Raw genomic sequence first — 22,806 nt, 5'->3', positions numbered from 1 at the left:
TCTTGTTGTGTACTTGGTTGGCATCAGTAGGAATGCAGAAAAGTTTAATGTAGTCTGTCCAGATGCTGTGTAGATATCTTTCTATTCTTTTAGGTCATATTTTTCAAACCATTTAGTTTCTATTGCATTTTTTTTAACAATTACATCACAGTATTTGCTGCAAAGCTGCGAAACACGGTCACGGACTTACCAATTTTGCAATTTTTTATTTCTCTGAGCGAAGCATTGCGGTTACACTTTATATAGACGACAACTGAATGATTTCAATGTGAAAAGGAAGAACTGAGGAGCATAGTATGTCACCTTTAAAGGTTTTCATGTCCTGATTCTGCAGACTTTTTGTGGTACATCAAATAAAATCCTCAAAACGCACATAGAGTTTTATGTTTGCAAGTGAAAAATGCAAAATTTTAAAAAGAGAAAAGGATATAAACACATTTGCAAGGTGTTTTATTGAGAGAGAAAAAAATTACTGAATGAATAAAATCTAAATATAAAATGAATTCACTAGATCCACTAGTGGCTACAGCAGTGCACTTGCGTTCTGGGAAAGCTTCTGGTTCTGAGGTTTGATCCCCACCGATTGCCTTCATGGGTCCCTGAGCAAGACCCTTAGCCCCAGATTGCTCCCGGGGGCTGCTTCCTAAAGGGGTGTTCACACTGAACGCAAACAAGGTGAATGGAGCGAATGATTTACATTTTATCCCTATTATCTGGAGCGAATTAATGGTCTGCAGTGTGGACGACGCGTTTCAAGTGATGCGAATGGCAAAAATTGTGCGAATAGAGCGCCGTGAACAGCGCAGTAGACACATGACTAGAGCGAAACTGGACGCACGTCTAGAGCAAAGTGAAATTTTGCTCACGTTCATTAATCCAAACTTTTCTTTCAATTCCCATCGCATGAAGGGTCCTCCTCATCCATTTATTTAAGCACAAAATATGTTACATATTTAGGCAGTACAATTAGGCTGTATTTCTATTGAGCAACGATGGATTTCCTGACTGAAGATGCCTGTAGTCTGTGTCCTGGAGCGTGATCTGTCCCCTGACGCAGGGCAACAGCTCCTCACACTGGGCTCTGGACAGACGGAAGCATCGCTGGAAGCGACCACCATTTAGATGCAGCTACAGGCGGTGGTATTCGCCAAACCCTTTGTGTCTGGGTGGATGTATTCCTCTTCTCAGAGATGATAACACTAGGAAGATGTTGGTCTTTTTCAGGTGGTCTTTTCAAGTTCCCACATTACAAAAATCATCGTGACTCGCTCGGTCAAATCCATGTCCGCCATGGTGAGTTGAACAGACAGGAGGAACTGGCAAGCGGATAGACACTCCTCCTATCTGATGGCTGGGGGTAATTTCACTGCATTGTCAGCGCAAATTGTTTCCGAGAGAGAAGTGAAATGTCAACGACCAACGGGATGGGTTAAATGCTAACAAATTTAGTTGAAATGTACAATTGCAGTGACTAATAAAGATTTGTTCTACAAGTTTTGTAATTATTAGAAGTTCAGGCTCTGTTGTTCAGGGTTCTTTTAGGATATTCTACAATCAACCATATGTCCAAAACAAACTTTGCTGCCTTTTCACATTTATTCTTTTTACATTTCTTTGGTAGATTATGTACAAACTTTTTTAAAACAGTCTTGTTCAAATGAAAGATGGGATTTTGAGTGGTTTCCGTCAGACTTTTTATAAATGTATTGCATTATCACAGGTGTTGTCAACTCCTCAACCACCATTTTTCACATTGACCTCATCATTCATTTCCCCATCGAACAGTTAAAACATATGCTCTAACATAGATGCCTATTGGAAAGAAAGGTGTCCGCAGTGGTCAATGCGTAGCATGGACTTTTCATCTAAAGCAGGTTTTATTGTACTTTACCCGTTACACATGTGTGTGCTGTTAGAGAAAGCCACTAACGAGGCATGATGTCAGTTTCTAGGCTTGCTTCCAAGTTGAAGTATTGCTCGGGGAGCTGTCAGAGGAACACATACAGCACAAGATGACCTAGTAAGAGACATGAAATTCCCAATGGATGACTGGGGTCACAGGACCTGTCACCCACCGAACTCTAGGGATGCAATATAAGACAATCTCTTCCAGTTATCTTTTCAATCTTAATTAAAATCACAGTTACAGCCTCTACATTCACAACCACAGCCTATAGGTTCCTGATATCATATTGTGTAGTTCATTGGCTTGTCAAAGTGTTCAACCTGGTTTGCATCGCGACCTTGGAGGGTCCCCCTATAACAGGGGTGTCAAACTCATTTTGGTTGAGGGGCCGCATACAGCTTAATCTGATCTCAAGAGGGCCACACGAGTAAACTCATTGCAAGATTAAATAGAAGTAATAAAAGTGGACTTGTTGTTGATTTTTATATTAAATGAATTTCACTTTTACACAATATATTATGAATAAGCTCAGCGTTTTTAAGAAAGGTATGTGCAATTTCAACAATACTTTTACTCAGTTAAACGTTTACTTGTGCATTATGCATAAGAACTGATCAAAGTGATTGTACAATGTTGAAAAACTTTTATTCACATTTTTTGGAACTTAAAAACACTGTCCTGCATGACAAAATACATCAAACAGAAAAAAATTAAGAAATGATTTAAAATCAATTTTACACGTCTGAAGCTCAGTGCTACCATCTGCTGATTAAAACACAGTGCCCCCCGTGGACAATATAGGAACTGCAGATTTTCAATTAAACCAAGTACATGTTTTTTTCAATAATTGTTTTATCATTCTCTTCCTTCTCTTCTTTTTTTCATCTTGTTCTTCCTTTCCTCTCCTACTTTCCCATTGTAGTGTCCATATCATTTGAGATATTCCCTGCATGAATCATAATAAAACTATTCACATTGATAAATCAAGCGGAGCTCTATGGCAAAAGCAGTACTGCTCCACTTGTGAAAGTCAAATCTGATGAGCTCTTTTTGGCATTAAGACAACAATTCTTATTGCCACATTGCCAGACAGGACACTGGAAAAAAAAAAAAAATATTTTTTTTTTGTTGAATAATGATAATGCATTTTGCCACCGGGCCGGACTAAATTGTTCGGCGGGCCGGAACCGGCCCGCGGGCCGTATGATTGACACCCCTGCCCTATAACATCCAAGCTAATGTGTCATTAACACCTTTATTTTCAGTTTTTCTGATATGTTTTTGTTGGTTGTAAAGGTTTCTGTTCTGTCTGTTCCCTCCAGCGGTGTTGCAAAGGCCCGCGTGATGGCATACTTTGGAGAAGGGACTGGCCCCATCCACGTTGACAACGTGAAGTGTAACGGCGAGGAGCGTTCGTTGGCCGACTGCATCAAGCAGAAGCCCGGCACGCACAACTGCCGCCACAGCGAGGACGCCGGGGTCATCTGTGACTACGGAGAATCGCAGCACAGCAACAGAGAGGTTAAAGGTCAGTCAAGCGGTTGACAAGCTAAACTTATTTGATCTCTGTGAAGAGTTATACAGAAACTCTAAATGTATTTTGCAAACAGTGCCATTCTGTCTCGTGGATTAAACAAGCAGATAAGAAACAGATGGCTGACAAAAACTAGATGAACTGCTTAGCAGAAAGTCTGAAACTCCTCCGAGTGTACATGTTTGTGACCATTTCTGATGACAAAAGTCTAAAATGTGTGCCACACATTTGTATATAGACCCTGCAAGTCTTTTGAGGGCTTGTCTTTCCCATTTGTGCCTATGGAGACACAGTCTGGTTGAATGTTTAGAGTCCTGCCACACCAGTCTCTTGTCTTTTGCAGCCTCTAACAAGTTCTCTTGCAGGACTGCCCTGTGTTAAGCTCCATCCATCTTCCTGTCCGCTCTGACAAACTTTCCTTTCCCTGTTGAAGAAAAGCCTTCTCGTCGTATGCTGCTGACAGCCCAATGTTTCACAGTGGGAATGGTGTGTCCGGAGTGATGGGCAGTGTTAGTTTTTCTCGACAAGATATTTTACATGTAGGCCAGAGACTCCAGCTTTGGTTTTGTCTTAATAAAGGAACTTCTTCTACACGTTTGTCTCAAGTATGCCTTGTGGCAAAAAGGGCAGCTTTTGGCTTTTCTTAACAATTGCTTTCTTAAAGAACAAGTAACCCCTAAATTGACTTATTTTTGCCAATAAACTGTATACATGGATGTCTTATAGGGCTGTCTACATGCATTATTTTGATGTTTAATGAGTGTACTGCCATTGAAATTTCAATCAGTATTCGTATTGGCTCAAAAGATATTGTGACCCAGAAAAACCAACGTCGGTAGGTCTGCCGCTGTGGGGTACATAAGCAGCTCTGTCTTAAATGCCACTGTAGCGAGTTGAAGTCGAAATAGTGAGCTTCACGATCTTTCTATCAATTTTCAGGTTAGCGATTTAGTATCTAGCATTCAGTTAATTTATTTAGCATTTAGCAACTACTTTGTTGTAGTAACCCAGATCACGCCAAGGGTTTGCCATTGTGTCATTCTATTTCCATTGTCAGATGATTGCTAATGGATTGAATAGTGCTTTTGTAGTAGACCCATTTTGTGTTGGACCTCCACATAAATCTCCAAAAAAGTACATTAAAGTTTGTGGTTGTAACATTAGAAAATGTGAAAGGGTCCAAGGGGTACAAATACTTTTTCAAGTCACTGTACAGTACATACCTCCAGATGGTAAAATGGTCAGACTTTGTTTTCACTTCATCTTGTCTATCACATGTAAGAGCTGATTCACACAAAGCTAAATATCCTATTGCCTCTCCCAGTTCTAACCAGCGCCAAGAGGATGTTTTGTCTCACTACTTAGACTTTAACATCCATTACGCTCAGACTCTGAAAGGGAGCTCAAATAAATTTTATTTCTAATCGATTTCAGCCTTGTGCTTTCCACCAAAAGGTAAATTTCAAACCTCATTTTTTTTTTTGGACCTGTCTAAATATTTAACAAGAGGAAAATCCGAGATGAAGTTTATGGCGTAGCAATCACCATCTTTCCACACATTCTCATTCACACGACCCGTGGCTCCTCTTTTGTCTCTCTCAGATCCTGTCAGCTCAATTTGCGGTCTGCGCCTCGTGCACACTCGCCAGCGCCGGATCATAGGAGGAGCGAACTCTCTGAGGTAAGATGGAGGGGACAGATGGGATTAATAACAGAGGAAAGAGAAGCAGTCAGAGCAAATGACCACATTTCACGTCGCAAATGGATACCAGCTGATTCAAAGGTAAAACGTTTTTCAAGCTCTGGGTTTTATGCCATTAACTTAAATCAGTCTATGTTATTTAAGAGTGAATCATTTTTCAATAAAGTAAAAAAAAAATAGTAAACATGACAAACAATGACAGCTGTGCTAGCAACAGAGGAGGTTGATTTTAATTTTATTTTTATGGGGTTCTTGGAGAAGTCTGGGAATGGCTTTAATCTTTTGTATGACAAAATAAAAACTAACTATGAAAAAAAATATTTTAGATTTATCTTAAACATAAAAGATTTGTCCAAACAAAATCAGAAACAGAACAGCGTGTCTTACTTTAATTTACCTCCTTTATTTTTAATTTGCCAGATTTCAAGTGGATCATCTCTCAAACTATTGTTTAGGTTGTTAATTTATTTATTTCTCCCTCAATTATTAGTTTCTTTTTTCTTCTCTGTCATATACTTAGTGATGTAACCCCATTTGTTTAAAAAACAGTAAGGACATAAAAACTTTAGAAACAAAAACACTGAATTGTATTAATGGTTTCTTTAGGGTGAGAGAAACTAGAGATGAACAAAGAAAAATTAAAAAGTTGAATTTTGATTATTTGTTGGCAGGCCTTTGATCACAATTGTATGGCTGAAGACTGCATCCAGTTAAAGACACAAATGAACACACTATAGCCATAAATCGTTGAACCTCTACAAGCAGAATGAAGATATACAGTATTTATATGAAAAATTATCAAAGTCCAAACCCAGATCCAGATCTTGGTTAAACAGCAAGTCAATCGCTTCATTCTTTTGAGGGGGAAGCTCAGCTAAACCAAAATCTATCAAACCTCCATCTTAAGATTGGACAGCCCTTTGGTAAAACCTCTGTTTAATTGAATCCCAGGCTGGGATTCATTTCTGCTTCTAAGTTGCAAGCAAACGCAATAAATTGGGTTTGCTCATCAGCTTTTGTTCTAAGCCTTTGATCTAATGTGATTTGAAACTTCAAACAGGAAGTTTGAGAACTCTTGGCGGCCATACAAACACCGTTTTGGTACTCTTTTGGCACATAGGATTACCAGAGTGTCATAAAATGTATGACAGTATAAAACAGAAAGATTGTCTCATCATCATTATTGATATCCTTGGCTGCTTACCTTTGCTTCTGCATAACTTGTGTTAGCAGTTAGAACCTGAAATAAAGCAAGATTGTAATTTACTTGTTTGAAAATAACCAATACATTAAATTCTGAAGCAGAAGAAATAAGCTATGTTGATGTAGGAAAGAGGACAAATAAGATTATGATTCTGTGGTGGATTGAGTTGTAAACATGGAGGCAAATATGCTTTTACGAAATCAAAACTGTTAATAGGAATATACTTAGATTCCTATAGCACATTTATTGCTTAGTGATTGAGGTAAATCTACAATATTTCTGCTGATGGCTGCATGAACGTCTTTGTGTGGACGTTCTACTCTTGTCTTTTTGCATATCTGTGGTTCAGAAGTGCATGTTTATACTCTACATTGCCTCTTGTGAACTCTTTCTGACAGGCATGTTAGGGTTTCCCCCCCAAAAAAGCATAAATCATGCGCTTATGTTAGTACAAAGGCATCCTGTTGCTAAGGCCCTGTTTATATATATCTCTGTGCAACGACCACATGCGCTGATTTAATTTCAATTTGTTGCTTTGTCTGGAGGAAACTCAACTCACCAATCTGTAAATTTCTTGTTCCTCCTTTTTTTCCAGTATAATTGCTCTGGTAGTGACAGGGCAGTGTTTGTGTGCATGTTTGTGTTTATAGGGGCGGCTGGCCGTGGCAGGCTGCCATTCGTTTGCGAGGATCTCGAGGAGACGGCAGGCTGGTTTGCGGTGGGACTCTCATTGACACCTGCTGGGTCCTCACCTCAGCACACTGCTTCAAAAGGTCAGGAACAAACGCGTCACCACACCTGCTATTTTAAGTCCTGAATGTAATTTAATTCAGGTAAATGTGAGACTGCTTCCACACACTACAATTTCGGCATGTTTGCCGTTTGGTTGATGCCTGAGGTTTAAATGCAAACTGAAGTGAGTTTCCATTGAGATTCCCGAGAACCCACACAGTCTCTGGAGTAATTGGTCGTGATTTGGCCGTAGTGGTAGTGCAGGTGACAGGAAGCATGGTTCGGGTTCAGGGGCCTCCGCGTGGTACCCATAATTGAACAAATACACTGGAGAAGAAGTTAAGATCGGAGAAGAATCTGACCACAAGAGTCAGTATTTATTGTTTCTGAGGAACATGTGGTGTTTTTGAAGAAATATATTTTTCTTACCAGGTTTTAGTTTCATTGCTTGCATTAAATCGTAGAACCACAACTTGCTAAATGCGTCAGACGCTCCACGGCTGTGAATGCTGATGTTCCCACATTTCGGAAAGGAAGACATTTTTTCCCTGTAGCTCCCCTGATGAACTGGATCAATTGTGACTATGAGATGAATGATTTAATGCAAACTTTTACTCTTCAATCTGAAACAAAAAACAGCATAGAGTATCTTTGTACAGATGTTTAAAAGCACTTTGATTATATCATCCAGGAGATTTAAGCATAAATGGAAATGTATATCTTACTGTTACGCCTTGTTAATGTGTGAAAAACTCCTTACAGTAAATGTACCTTCTACTGTACTAAAATAATCTCACGGTGAAAAAAAAAAAACCTGCTGCAGTTTTTTCAGCCAGCTTTTGAGATTGTTTTACCTCTTACAGTTCTCCTCATTGTGTGGTGAGGGACACACATGGGTTTGAATCTAGACGTATCTAGGCTGTTATAACAGTTTTAATTACAGTGCCACACTCAAATAAATGAACCAGGGCAGTTATCCACTTTATGTTAACATTTCAAGTTAAGACATTAAAAAGGTGTTTATTGGATTTAATAGACTATTTTTCCAAGTAAAAAAAAAATTACATAATTGCTTTTATCCCAACGAATAGCTTTTTATGTCTTATCTGGAAATGAAATGTTTTTATTAACATGGAAAAAATACTATCAGTGTTGTGTAATTTAAAACAACGAGGCCTTATAATTTTACACTATAAGAATCATCTGGAACCGCAAAAAAAATCAGGCCAGGTTTGGATCGGTGCTCCTCTGCACAAAAGAAAAGAAAAAGAGAGATTGAGTGGGGGACAGCCCAATTAACTCCAGACAACGATAACCAGAAAAAAAAAGAAGTTTTGCTGATCATAGCGAACAGGAGGCCACATGGAGAATCTATAAGGGTGGCAATCAGAGGAATTAGCGGGGTGCATGACAGGTTGCACGGCAGGCCTGGAGGAGAAAAGAGGCCTGTGAGAGCTACTCTGTATTAAACTACGTATTGGATTAAATGCTCCAACATTTTTGTTTTTTTACCTTATCCGCGCTTGGAACGGACAGATATGTGGAACAGCTTTTCACCAAACGTAGTTTATTTATTTATTTTTTATTTTTTTTTGGGAGGTTCATGATTTTTGATTGATAAGGACTATTTATAAAGAACTCTTCATTCTGTCATTCGGACAATGTATTGGGTTGTGTTGTGATTTGGAAAGGTCTGGGCTTTAAGAGTTCATGACTAAAGCTTATGGTTTACATTAAATATGGGTTAGTTTGGCAACTGTCTTCAGTTGTCTGATGTGTCACTTGTTTTTATCCCCCCCTTAAAAAGTATAGCATGTGGCCAAAATAATAAAACCCAGAAAAGACCCCCTTAAAGGTACACAATGTTATGTATATTATATTTATTGAATAACCCTTGGTCTGTTAGATATTGTAAATGTGAATATCAGCCCAAGCAGCAGATATTAGAGGGGGTGAGTATATAACGTCTATGGGTGAGAGCAGGAACAAAACTATAACCAATCTCTGCCCTTCGGACCGAACGGCAGAGATTGGTTATAGTTTTTACAGGCCTGCAGCTCCCACAGCGAACAATTTTTTTTAACCTTCTGTTTGTGAATACATAATGTATTAACTACTTTCAGGATGGAAGGACAATTTTACAATTTTTTGAACAGGATTACCAACTATAGCTTTAAATTCAAACACATTAGAGTTTTTGGTTGTAAAGTTTAAGGAGTATGAATAGTTTAACCAAGTAGCCCTCTTCTTTTGTCTTTAACAATTTTGACTCCTTTTAATGTGGAGAAGCAGCGGCTCAACTTTGAACTCCCATGGAAAACAGAGCCTCTCACCCTATCTCTCAGACTTAGCATGTCCACAAAAATAAATAAATTAAAAAAAATAAAATAATTTTTTGTGGGATTAGTTGCCTCTCTGTATAAATGAACACAAATAAAATGTTGGATTTTTCTAAAGTGTGACATCATACAACTGCAATATAATGTTTACACATCGTTACTAGGGTTGCCAAAAATGATAGAAGGTAGTTTTAAAGATTATTCAGATGGTGGCACTGACTCATTGGTATGTCCTTTTGTCCTTTGCCTTAATCAGTAACTAGTTTGTTTAGACTGGCATTGCTGTCCCTAAGAAGTTGATAGTAAAACGAAGAAAATATGGGCGTTGCCTAAAGTAATTATAACCCATTGTGCGCTTAATTACTGAGCTGCTTAGTAACTTTCTGTCGGTATTGCTTTGGTTGTTGGATGCCTTCATAATTGACCAAATATGACAAAGCCTTAAGTAAATTATTGTCATCATATTATGGAATGCCTTCAACACTGAGAGGCTGTTGTTAAGTCATTCAAATTTCAAACACTGCCCGGAGGCTAAATGGAGGCCGAAATACCAGGCATAATACAATAATATTACCATGACAAAATAGAGTGGGGTGTGTACGCGCGTTTGTTGTTATAATAACAAAACACATACCATATGAGTGATTAAGAAAATCATTTAGAAAAGCTTTCTTTTGTTATTGTTTATGTTGTATAAGTGTGCCTGTATTTATGATGTTTAGACGACTGCGGCACAGGATTTAAGACACACCACCAAAATGTGTCAGTTCTGTGTTTTAGATTAATATCCCTCTTTGCTACGCCACAGTTCAACATGAACATTTGTTACGAAGAACATCGTAACTGACTGCAGAGGTCTAACCCTTGAAGCTCTTTGTGTCTATCTGATGATAGACACATACTCACTGGCATGCTCCAAGCTGTCAAGCTCTCAGTCTTTGGTGTAACAGCTTTCTGCAGCCATTTCCAGGATGCATGCAGGAGAGCACGAAGGCCAACAGAGACTTTCGACTTCACAGCTTCACATTTTATGTGCCACCAAGATAAAATAATGGTGGCAGCATCATGCTGTGGGGATGCTTTTCCCCAACTTGATAAGGAAAGTGGTGACAGCATGACAAAAACATTAATACTAATGCAGGGCATCGTGTTGCTACTACCGCATATGTGGGTATGTTTAGGGCATAAAAGCACCCCCTTTAATGCTACTCTATGAGGCCCATTAATTTTTTCAATCTTATTTTTGTCTCTAGTTTCTATTTTTTTTCTTATTACTGTTCTTAATATTATGATCAGACCCCAGAGGTCAAGTCGTTGAACCTATTTTTCTTGGTTGTCTGAGCACATGTTGCTCTTTCAATGCTCCAAGCAAATTACAGCTTGCAAGTCATTTGCAGCATGCAAGCAAGAGTGTGCAATGGCTAAAAAGGGACCTCCAACTTTAATGGTGTCAACCTTCATGAGTGTTAACTACTAAATTAAGCTAACACACACACTCAAAAATTAGGAAATTCACAGAGTTTAGTGCAAAACAGCATCAAAATATACGTTTTGAATTGAATCTGAAGGTATAAAATTGTTTTACTAGACATCTAGCATTAGTAGATTCGTGAAAGCTGACCTGAGGTCAGCAGTCACATGCTGCCAACACATTAAATCTATTTATACTTGTAACTGTACAGAAGAGTTCTTGCCTACAGTAATCCAGCTACTTTCAGTAATAACTGCCTTGACTGTAATGTAGATTTGGTTTTAGGAGAGGATGCTGGATATTTTATTACTCACCACTATTAGCTTTCCAAAGAGTGCATGTCAGTGAATTCTGATGTACTTAAGCGGTCGGACATCTTTCTGGAAACACTCCACCGTGTGTAACTGGACACAAGTGGAGACTTGGCTCTGTCTAAAAGCTTCGTCCTTTCACTCCTCGTCTCGCCTTTCTTTTCCATCCTTCACGGTCCCTGGATCACCCTGCTCACCTTCTCGTCCCTTTCATTTCGAGGAAGCCAAACATGTCTGGTGTCTACAAATAAAGCGACTGTAGACAACACTCTGATAATAGACATACTATGAGTCAAGAAAACATTGGCACAAAGCAGCAAATCTGTTTTTTTGTTATTGAATTCCGTTTTTAGTTTGTTCAAACCAGGTCATGGCTAATGGCTGCTACATATTTCACGAGAAACAGGAGATTTGTTCTCGCTCCCGCAGCAAATTACGCCATTTTGTTCTCGACACAATGTCTGGGAGAAGTGGAAATGTCTCACACATCTGTGGAACTGTAGTTGCGCCGTCCTGCAGTACAACTCTGGTCATTGAAGCAGTCAAACATGCCAATTCCGCTCACTTACGGGGTTTGTTCTGTAAATTTTCCTAGCAGGACAGTCTGACGTGACGTGGGGCGGAGTTCTGCAGCTGAGCGTCTCGTGCACTCTGTATAGACAGAGCCAAAACAATTTTTTTTGTCTTCTTCCTACCCATACTATTAGAAAAAAAAATCTCTTTGTTCTCATAGCGTATGTAGCAAGCTTAAAAGTATGCAATCTTGGGCAGATGTAATATTGAAAGTACAAGCTATTCGTAGAGTTGAAAACAAGACTTCTCATACCTCTTGAGTTTTTTCACATTTTGTCACGTTACAAGTTTAAGGTATTGCATTAGGATTTTATTTATTTGGTATAGCAAAAAGTAGAGCACAACTGTCAAGGGGAAGGAAATATACATGGTTTACAATTTTACTTATGCAAACAATTGGATGCTCTTGTCTTCTGACCCCTTTTACTCTGACACCAATGTAATCTGTTGCGTTTAAAAGTCACCTAATAAGTGAGCAGAGAACACCTCTGTATTATTTAATCTTAGTACAACTACAGCTGTTCTGTGAAGTCCTCCGAAGTTTGTAACAGAACATTACTGAACAAGGTCAAGAAGACCAAGGAACACAGCAGACATGTCAAGAAGGAAGCTGGGGAGGAGTTTCAAAAACAACATCCCAAGCTTTGACAACCTGACAGAGCTCTGTTCGATCCATCATCTACAAATGCAAAGAGTATGAAAGAATAACGGGCAAATATCTTAGTGACTAGATGTGAAATCCTGGTGAAATCCAATTCACATAGAATTTTGAAAACAGTTCATCATTTTCCTTCAGTTTCCTAATTGATCCCAATAAAATACATGAAAGTTTAAGGTTATAACACACGTGAGACGCTTTCTTGATCTCCACAGGTATGGGAACAGCACCAAGCAGTACAAAGTCAGACTGGGCGACTACCATTCCCTTGTCCCAGAGGAGTATGAAGAGGAGTACGGAGTTGATCAAATCATCCTTCATCCGAACTACCACTCCTACAGCAACGACTATGACCTGGCCCTGGTCCGCCTGTCACCGGGGGCCATGGGTCAGGCACCGGGAGAGTGCGTGTCGTTCAGCCGTCACGTCCTTCCCGCCTGCCTACCCATGAGGAAAGAGAGAGTGCTTAAACAGGCCAGCAACTGCCACATTACAGGATGGGGGGACACAGGTCAGTGTTTTAATGCATGGCTTGTAGTATAGAACAAATTTTTTTTTCTGTATTCCGTCCAAAACCTGTTACGTAGTACTTAATTATTTTGGGTAATAAATATTAAAAATATGTATCTAAAGACACAAGGACAGCCTAAAAAAATCTATTTCTCACAGAAAAACACTGTTTGATTTCAAACAGCAATATGTGAAATGAGTTATTAGGTCATTTTCAAACTGTTAGGGTAGAGTAATAAATGGAAAGAAAATAAAAGACTAATTTTGCATAAAAAAAACATAATTGCAATGGTGGATTGCTTCCAAGAACAAAAACACCGTCTGAAAATTCAAATGCTTTTTCTATTCCAAATACCCTGTATGGTAAATTGCACGTGTTCATATTCTTCCTGCGGCTGCCCACACAGACACACATCTGTTAGTGATCTTTAAATTACATACTGGTGTCATTAATCATCTCGACCTCATCACAGAGGCCTGCAGAATGTCATTCTTTCACCATGCAACAGCCCGCACTCCCCACTGCAAAATGCTCTTGGATCTCATTAATGCCCGTATGATTCCTGACTGATAAAATATGCATGTTTGTGTGGGTGGTTGGGAGAGTTTTACTGCTTTGCTGAAGTGAGGGCGCATAGGCTATTTAAAGTCTGTGATGTTTAGCAGCAAGCGTCTGACTCAAGGCTTCGTGTCTACTTTCTTCAGCTGTTTATGTTTGGCTATCTGCCACCCATGTTATCAGACATGCAGGCAATTTTCCACACACATACTCATGCACAAGGCAGGAGCTGCCATGGATATTTAATGACTCTGAGCTATGGTGGCGAGAGAGAGCACAGGAGGGTCTTAAGTACCCCTGAAAACAGCCCCCTTTCCCTACCCCAGCAGTGTTGATGATTATTTATTCATATTTTGTGGATCGCTGTCTAAATGATGCAAAGTCAGATCAAATCACGGCTGTCTGTGCTGTCATCTTAATTAAATTGGCCCTGGATCTGCAATACACATTTCGTAGAAAAATGCATATCCGTGAACCTGATGAATATTTGTCGTGCAATCTGATTGGTGGGATTGTAAACGTGGTGTTACTCAGGCAGCTGGCCAGACACTAGCTAAATGCGACAGGGAATTGTGTACAAAAGGGACCGCATTATTATACCTACCCGTTCCACCATAATCTGACAATGAGTCAAAAGCGTAAGAAGACTCAACATATGGTTACACGCATGCTTCGCCGTAACTACGCGCACAGGCGGACTGGCAGCCCAGGGCCGTTGGCCTGCCTCGGCCATTTTTCAAATATCTGCTGGGGAAGCATTATTCAAACAGAAAAAGGGGAGCCAACCAGAGAGGGTAGCCTGTTCCGTGTGTGCGCACAGGAACAGGTGGTAACGGCATGGAAAAGGCTGAAGATAGCCGCAAAACCTGAATGCTGACCCAGAATGGGTTAATTGTAAGTTACAGCTAATCACCTATATTCTCCCCACAAGAAATGAGGTGGAGGTTCACTCTAATAAAAATCACCAGAGTCATCATGGAATGAGCGTAGAGAGACTTTCACCTGGTTTACAGCCATGGGGGTTTCAGACAAAACAGGGTTTGCACTGTGCTTGCCGCTGGATTCAGTGCGTTTGAGCGACGCTGTCTGGTCGGCATTGCGCTGGCTGGGATGGCAGGGTCTAGTCCTTTGTTGCATTGAGAATGCAGCAGGAATACATCAGGAAAGAGTATGTTTTAGCTTGTCTGCCTGTTTTGCTGACCTGTGTTTGCACTGACATTAACACAAGCTAATGGACAAGAACTAATCTACCTATGGCAAAAGTTGAATACTATTCAAATTTCATGTTAATCAATCTGCCTTTGAAAAACATGACACACAAGTCGGTCATGATGAAATATTTTCGTTGAAGGTTTTGGGGCACTCTATCACATACAAACATCAATGTCGTCACAGTGGTTGAACTAGCAGCAGCAGTAAGAATATCCCGCATTGCTGCGAACCCACCCTATTTTTTAAAAACTCAAATGTCCATCAGGACTCATTAAAACCTTTAACCGGCATCTCCGTTTACAGGACGTTCCTACTCCAAGACTCTGCAGCAAGCCCCTCTTTCCCTCCTCCCCCGCCGTCAATGCCAGCAGTATTTCCACAGCGCCTTCACGAGCCGCATGCTCTGCGCCGGGAGCGTCCAGTCCGAGAAGCGCGTGGACAGTTGCCGGGGTGACAGCGGAGGACCATTGGTGTGCGAGCGTCCTGGAGGGGGCTGGGTGGTTTATGGGGTCACGTCTTGGGGTCACGCCTGCAGGACACAACAGTCCCCCGGTGTTTACACCAAGGTCTCCGCCTTCAGCTCGTGGATACGCAAAGTAACTGGACGCCTTGAGAAAACACGATGAGGGTCCAGAAACGGAAAGGAGGTGACGTCTCAGGATTCGATCAGTCAGGTGACAAACAAGGCAGCAATAAGTTTCCCTCACGACAATCCGTTGTCATGGTAATACATATTGCCTAACGAAAAGGTGAAAAGATGATTTTCAGGTAAAAAAAAGTGTCAGAGCACAATGCTGAAGTTTATTCACCCTCGTGAATACAACATAAGTGAAATATCTCTGTGGTTGTGACATGATCCATTGTTTAAATTATGTTTTGTGTGCAAGCATTTATTGTTACCTTATATTGTATTGTTTTTTTAAATGAATGTGTAATTTGTTTAAAAAAAGGACCAAACCTAGTGTGGAGTAAGTTTCATACTTGCACTAAAATCACGTATTATTCACATATTATATTTATATATATTTTTTTGTTTCATTTAACTGTACAATACTCAGTGAAATTTGCTCCCAAGTCTCATTTCAGTCCTGTTTATTTTAATTTATGGAATAAGCTTATTTCAAGTCTTAACACTGCACAGGTCTTCATCCATTGTATGCACTAATACATAGAGGTTGACTTTGTGTTGAGCAACGCTTACAGAGAAAGGCAATGTGTCTTTGGCAAAGCACAAAACAGTATTTCCATGTGGCTGTTTGCTGCAGCCACACTTTGTGCATGTGTTGTTATTACAGTATTGAACATAATTCTGATACTAAAGAAAGACATAAACCTAAAAAAATGCAATGTTTACTTTGTTTAATGTTATTATTTCAATGTAACATTTTCCCATAAAGGAAAATTTTGTAAGGAGTTAGAATCTGTGGACTTTTTATTTATCACGCTCAAGCTATTTAAAGGGGACACTTTTTTTTTTTACAACCATTACCTTTTCAGTTATGTTCAGCTCAGAATAGTTAGCTTAATTTCCATGTCTGAAATAAAAATCATGTAAATAATAAATATATTAAAGTCAAAATGCAGTCAAAAGTTTCTAAAGATAGATACAATTTCATTTGAAGACCTTGAATAAGGGCATCAATGCATGACACAATGTCCACCGAAGTGAAACATTGTGATAGCAAAATCTATAGCAAAAGTATTTACAAGATATCTGCAGCTAAACATCCCCTTCTTCACTTGGCTCAGACTCTGAGAAAAAAAAAAAAAAGAACAACAACTATGTTGCTGTTTTCTTACCTGACATACGCTCATCAGTAACTCCAGAAGTCATCTTGATGGTCTGCCTGCTGACTCACTGCTCAAGCTAGCTGTTGCCATTAAAACATTTGGAAAACAAGATTCTAAATGTTTCACAATCTTGGGGCTAAAACATGTTTCTGAAGGAGAGACAATTAAAAGGCCAATCGGGAGTTATTTACGTTTTAGACTTTCAATACTTGGGTGTCAAGGCTTTGAAGTTTAAATAGCCATAAGCGGTGTCTGTAAATACATGCTAAAGTAGATGTTGAGCTTCATTTTGGGTCTTTTGTTTGACACAGGTTGAGCAGGTGACAAGGCCCTGTAGGGATATTTTTTTAAAGACGTTCATGACAGCAAACTGTCAGAAAGAGACACTGCTTACACACACCTACACACCCAGTGTTCGTAGAAATGTCTGGCAGTGTTGACATGAAGAGGAGCTAGTTTTCTTTAAACGAAAACATAGGCCAATTGTTACACCAGGTAGCTGCACCAAACAAAATATTAGACATAAAGACACACATTTTACCTGACATTCTTGTTTATTTGTCTTTATCTTGTTAAATTGTATTTTAATACTGTAAAATGCAGGTGGAATGTGTCTTCTACAGCCTACAAAACAAAAAATATCTAACTTTGAAGGTATATGGTACATTACTTAATTTCAAGCCACACTTTCCTTATAAGGAAACCTAAATTGTCGACTAAAGTCCTAAAATTGTTGATTTTATTTATTTATTTTTGCGTTACCCGAAAAGTGCTGGTTGGACACTTCAGCACGATAAACAAGATAAACAGAGGATTGTTTACTTGAATGAGCCCATATGGCAGAGAGAAAAGTTAAATTAAACTTGCATTTGACCATGAGCCCTAGGGAACACGATGTTATTTATTTATTTACACATCAGTCTTATCTTTAGGCCACTGTCACAGGCAGGAAAATAGATAATCAAAAGAAGCGAAACCATTCAAACTTGGCTTTCAGTCTGAGTCTGCCCCCATGTGGTCAATTTGAGAAATTACAAAAACCCAATTCAGATATTTACCTCACTCGGGGTTTTGCAAAAAGGTTCACTGTGAATATCGTTTGTATTTTCACAGCTCAAAGTCAAATCACCTCAACTGATTTAAATCTCAAAGCATCTCATGGCACTGGTGTCAAAACACGATTGAGGCTACTTCTGTTATCTTACACCTATTTTAAACCCCAAAGTCCCAGCTGTTACAGTTCAGTGTAACACCTTTTCAAATTGATGTAGGTCAAAAAAGATAAAACCCTGTCCTTTTGCTCCTTATTTAATTAATAATGTGTAAATGTATTATTTGGTACTCTACTGGCTGTCACAGAACAGAACTTACTTACTACAGATAAACAGGTATATACCTCTCTGTTTAAAAAGTTGGGTGTATGTAAGGTAAGAATACAGCATGATAAATATTTCCAACACTTTTTCCAGCTTTAATATAGCATAACATACAGTATGCTGTACAATTATTTTATATTACAAAAACAAATTCGCTTGGGGGAACAATTAAAAAACCAAAGCGCCCGCAATAATCTGGTGGTACGTGTGCTCACCATTAAATAGCAGGTTGTTGACACATTTTCTAATGTAATTTTTGCGTTCAGTCTGATCTAGCTAATGCTCAGCATCACCATAGTGAAACTGACTGAAACAGACTTTCTTCACATTTCCTAATTTGGATTCTTCTGCTAAAGCCCTAGTTGTACAGTACGGTAAATGTACAAAAATTCAAAGGATATTACTTGCAAACAGTAGGACACGCTTACCAATTCTACAGCATTACATGGAGCAAGGGGTAAGAAGTGGGCCCAAATGGGACAACACAGACATTACGAAAACTGCACATCGCCAAAAGTGATAAAACCACAAACTGGTCGGGGAGGCTTCCATCAACACTGAAGCAACTGCAGGAATTTCTTATACGTCATGGCTGAGCCCTTCATTTGACAGCTGCCTGCTTTACCTTCTGTACGTCTGGACTAAGGTATGCCATTTTGAAATAGTTTTAAGATTTATTTTACTGATATTCCTCTTACATTGTTATATTATTTGATTTTTCTGTCTCATTTCCGATCAGAAACCTACTTAGTTGAAAAAAATAGATCTGAATGTCAACCTGGCGGGGCTATAGATACGTCGAAGCTTATCTGTACCTGCCTGTATGTTCCATTCTGCTATTATGCAGGACTTATTTTTATTTCTTACTTGCTGTGCTTGCCTTGTGATGTGATTCTGTGTGGAAAAAAGCTGGAGCACATCAGACTTAACATCATGACCCCTGACAGGTGAAGTGATTGAAAACAAGTAAAATGCAACACTATACATACATATCAGCTAAATGGAGGATGATGGAGTACAGATTGAAAACACCAAATTAATTCTTGAATTGTAAACACTGCTGACTGTGTGCATGGCTTTAATTTCCTTTTACTTCTCAGGTATGTGCTACCTGGTGGTCTGTTGCATAGAATCTCCACGCGACACATTGAAATTTGCGGTCGGAACATGGAGCGGAACAAGGGGTGTGAATGTTTCTCATGTCCGTGTTGCTGACTGCAAAGTGGCCAAACAGCCGTGAGCTTTTTTTTTTTTTTTTTTGTCTGCCTCTGTGTTGGTTTTGTAAAATGAATGTGCCAAATAAATTCCCATACAGTACCTTTGAACTTACCTTTGAAGTAAAGCTCTCTATCCTGACCCATTCAGAACAACAGGTAATCTCACAAACGGGCCTCACGTGGGCCGGCAAGCTCACCAAAAACACAATAAACATTTAATGCAGTCATATCCATTTTTATTGGAATTTTGGTTTTGTGTTCGACATTTAGGTTTGTTTGCATTCAAATTGAGGCTAAACATAGGCCACTGGTTATCAGAGGGAAAAAGAGGTTTAGACCTAAAAGAGACACTGATAAAACATAACCTGCTGGCAGTCACAGCACCAACTGAAAAAAAAAAACAAAACAACAACTTCAAAATTAAACGCATCTCATAATTTGGACTAGTTTTGGTCATACATTTGCAGTTCTTAGAACTGAAGTCATTCTCTAATGAATGGACACGGCATACGTGGAGAATCCTGACTGAGTTACGTGTTTAGTTTCAGTTACTCACTTCCAGTCCAAACCTTTTCCCGTGAAGGTGTCCGGCGACGTACTGCGGAGGGAACAATGCTACCAGAGCTGCCTTAAACCTGCTTTAAGAGATTTATAATCCAAAGAAACAAGTAACAGTCTGTCACTCACCCTGAGTCCATCTCATCTTTGCTTTTTATTCTCATCATCAAACAAACAAACAAACAAACAAAGGATATTAAAGAAACTCTTGAAAGGTACGTATTATTTCGTATTTGGGGGATCCATAGAACAGAACTCAGTGCAAATCAATCTCTATGTGAACCCTGCACAGCTGACCAGCGCTGCTCTGGTAACATAACTTAGTGGAGAAATCAATTCAAAAAAAAGAAAAAAAAAATTAAAGTCACTGCAGGTCTGCATGAGAGTCAGTTCAGAACCAGGTTTGGGCATTCAGAACATGCCAAATCCTCAACGTCTCCCACAGCTCTCTTTGTTATTAGAAGCTGGCGCTTTGTTTTAGTCCCAGTTTCTTTAGAGCTGCCTCCAGTCACCTGCAACATCCATCCATCCATCCATCCATCCATCCATCCATCCATCCATCCATCCATCCATCCATCCATCCATCCATCCATCCATCCATCCATCCATCCATCCATCCATCCATCGCAGTGCAGCTCACAAAGATTCTTGGCCCCTTCACTCCTCCCGCTCCATCCAGCAGCGCCGCAGCTCACAGGTGAAACAAGTCCTTCCGTCCTTGGCTTCACCTCAGCGTGCTCTAAAAAGGCCACAGACAGCGCCCATATGAAGGTCAGGAGCTCCTGGTCGCTTCCCGATCTCTGATAGCTCGACCTTTACCCCTGGCTCATGGACTGAAATGTTATCTAACCTTCAGAAAGGGGTAAGAACAGGGAAATGTTGGAGAGAGAGAAACAGAGAAGAGAGAGAGACAAAAGAAAATGAAATGAAGGGTTTTAATTGCACTATTGTTCTTTTGGTTTGTTTGCTTTTTAATTAAGAGTCAAATGTCTCCTGCAAAATGGGAGAAAACTTCTGCTTAGGGCACAAGTGCATATGAAAACAACATGAGATATAAGAAGTGTTTCCATACAGTTCCTGTAAAGGACTTAGGAAAATACTATAATTGAAGCACCCATGAGTATTTAGCATGAAATTGGGAGGTAATCTGATTTATAGGTTCTGATTGAGTTTTAAGTTGCAGATCTTGGGAGCTCCTTCCAAAGTGGAGAAGCAGCTGCTCTACTCTGAGCAGCCCCATCTCTAAGGCAGAGCCCAACCACTTGACCTACAGCGGAATCTCATTTCAGCCGTTTGTATCCCAGATCTTGTTCTTCAGCTTGTGATCCATATCTAATAATTATGGGTACTGATGCAGAAGAGTAAATAGATAAAAAGTAAATAAAAAAATGGTAAATAGAGGATATAAATAACGAGAGGGCGAGAAGCTCCATCCAATAGGTGGAGGAGGAATTGAAGTAGAGCCACCAATGCCTCACATTGAAAAGAGTCACTTGAAGGGTTTCTGGAATCTATAAAAGGAAGCCGCCATATGCTTCCCTTTGGAGGATTTCTTATATACTTCTGCCAAAAAGGAGAGACGTTTCCCTTATATTACAGAGCTCCTCTCCTTATCTCCAAGGGTGAGCCCAGCCGGCATGTAGAGTAAGCTCCGTTCAGATGCTTGGATTTCAGGATAGCTAAAGGAAGTGTAGCTTCATCAAATCGGCAACCTTCCCTGCAAGCTGAATTCTCCCGCCGCAACCGTTCAAGATTCGACGAACACGAGTTGGCCATTCTCTGTTGCAGTGTTATGACTTAAGGCGGGACATACAGCTGTGACGACAGCATGATCTGCTAAGCCCAGAGCCGAGCCAAAATAAACATGGCAGCGCAGGAGGACGCGCACAAAGCTGCTGCTCTCACATCTGTTTAATCTCATCTGTTTAGTCAGAGGTCTTGACCAGCGTAACCTGTTATGGTTTCTCATGGCGACTGCTGCTGCTTACGACATACTGTGATTGGCTAAAACCAACCTTTGGTTGAATAGATTCAATGGGAGCAGACCCAGATTGATAATGTGTAGGACAAAAACGAGAGCGCTAAGCGTTATCAGTCTGGCTTGCCAGGTTGTGAAATTAGGGGAGAGGTCTTAGAAGAGCTGCTGCTAATCTGCACTGAAAGGGTTCAGTTGAGGTGGTTTGGATGAGAATGCCCCGTAAAAGCTTCACTCCTTTTTCTGACAAACTCCTGGGGCAGATCATAACATGGTAAATCAAACAAATAAAAAGAGATAGGGAGATCAGAGGACAATGGACAGAGGTCTTGTAAATGTTAGCTGGTTTTGGACTTGGCAGAAAAATCGCTGCAATGATTCATCTGCACTTTTGGTTACTGTGTTTTCTTGTTCTAGTCAAGGGCAATTATTGATTTTAGAAAAACACAAAATCTCCCTTTAAAAAATACAACCTGAGTCTAAAACAGAAAAAAAACAAATAAGACAAAACCTGTGAAAATGTTGATTCTGACCAAATGATTAAAAGAACCGATACCGTAGCAGGTCCTGTCCAAGTCTTTGTAAATAGCCATATTGTGTGGCTCTTTATACTTTAGGTATTTCCTTTAACCTTTAAAAGCACATATCCATTGGTGAGATGAGCATGGTGCTGACCTTCTGTAGCTCCTCTCTCAGCCATGAGGGAAGGGGCTGTCCGAGCCGGTGCAGCAGCTTTGACAGCTCCACATTGTGCTCCCTGTAATACCTGGAGAGATATGCGCGTGCCTGCGGAGCGGAAGGGGAGGAGAGGAAAAGACATTGAGAAAGTGTGAACAATGAGCATGACAGACAGGCGGGAGAAGTAAAGGAAATAGAGTCAGGAAAAAACAAGAGAGCCGCAGTCGAGACTCGAGAAGATGAAGGAGGAGAAAAGATTACAATCAAGAAATATTTTTAAAAGATTACTGAGAGGCTACAATCTACAGACCCAATTGCTCCAATATTCTGTTTTCTAAGTCTTGCCAAAATATGTTCTGTTGGATTTTGGTTTGAACTCTGACTGCTGTTATAACACAAGATTTATCTAAATGTTTAAGGTCAAGGTCCTGCAGGATGGTGAATCTCAGGGTGATGAGCCTTTTGTATGTGGGCAAAAATAAAAATGTTGGTCTCATCTG

General features: G+C 39.8%; 2 protein-coding genes across 5 annotated transcripts in view; one reads left to right on the top strand and one right to left on the bottom strand.

The window, feature by feature from the left end:
* The window catches only part of prss12 (serine protease 12), a 36,126-nt gene extending 20,001 nt beyond the window's left edge, over positions 1-16,125 (top strand). For both annotated transcript variants that reach the window (XM_012877692.3, XM_021324124.2), the window contains 5 exons: positions 3,229-3,434; positions 5,043-5,121; positions 6,997-7,119; positions 12,646-12,941; positions 15,015-16,125. In XM_012877692.3, the coding sequence (XP_012733146.2) occupies positions 3,229-3,434; positions 5,043-5,121; positions 6,997-7,119; positions 12,646-12,941; positions 15,015-15,337 (1,027 nt within the window). In that variant the 3' untranslated portion in view covers positions 15,338-16,125. The remainder of the gene's footprint in view (positions 1-3,228; positions 3,435-5,042; positions 5,122-6,996; positions 7,120-12,645; positions 12,942-15,014) is intronic.
* A 3,184-nt stretch (positions 16,126-19,309) lies between these two features.
* Positions 19,310-22,806, bottom strand: part of ndst3 (N-deacetylase/N-sulfotransferase (heparan glucosaminyl) 3) — a 73,234-nt gene continuing 69,737 nt past the window's right edge. For 2 of the 3 annotated variants that reach the window (XM_012877699.3, XM_036136987.1), the window contains 2 exons: positions 22,304-22,414; positions 19,310-20,498 (listed from right to left, as the gene is read on the bottom strand). In XM_012877699.3, coding sequence (XP_012733153.2) covers positions 20,469-20,498; positions 22,304-22,414 — 141 coding nt within the window. In that variant the 3' untranslated portion in view covers positions 19,310-20,468. Of the gene's footprint in view, positions 20,504-22,303; positions 22,415-22,806 lie in introns of all 3 variants that reach the window. The other variant, XM_036136988.1, reaches the window with a different exon arrangement.

This window comes from Fundulus heteroclitus, chromosome 5 (assembly GCF_011125445.2).
Source record: "Fundulus heteroclitus isolate FHET01 chromosome 5, MU-UCD_Fhet_4.1, whole genome shotgun sequence".
Lineage (NCBI taxonomy): Eukaryota > Metazoa > Chordata > Actinopteri > Cyprinodontiformes > Fundulidae > Fundulus > Fundulus heteroclitus.
This window is presented reverse-complemented; position numbering and strand designations above follow the sequence as displayed.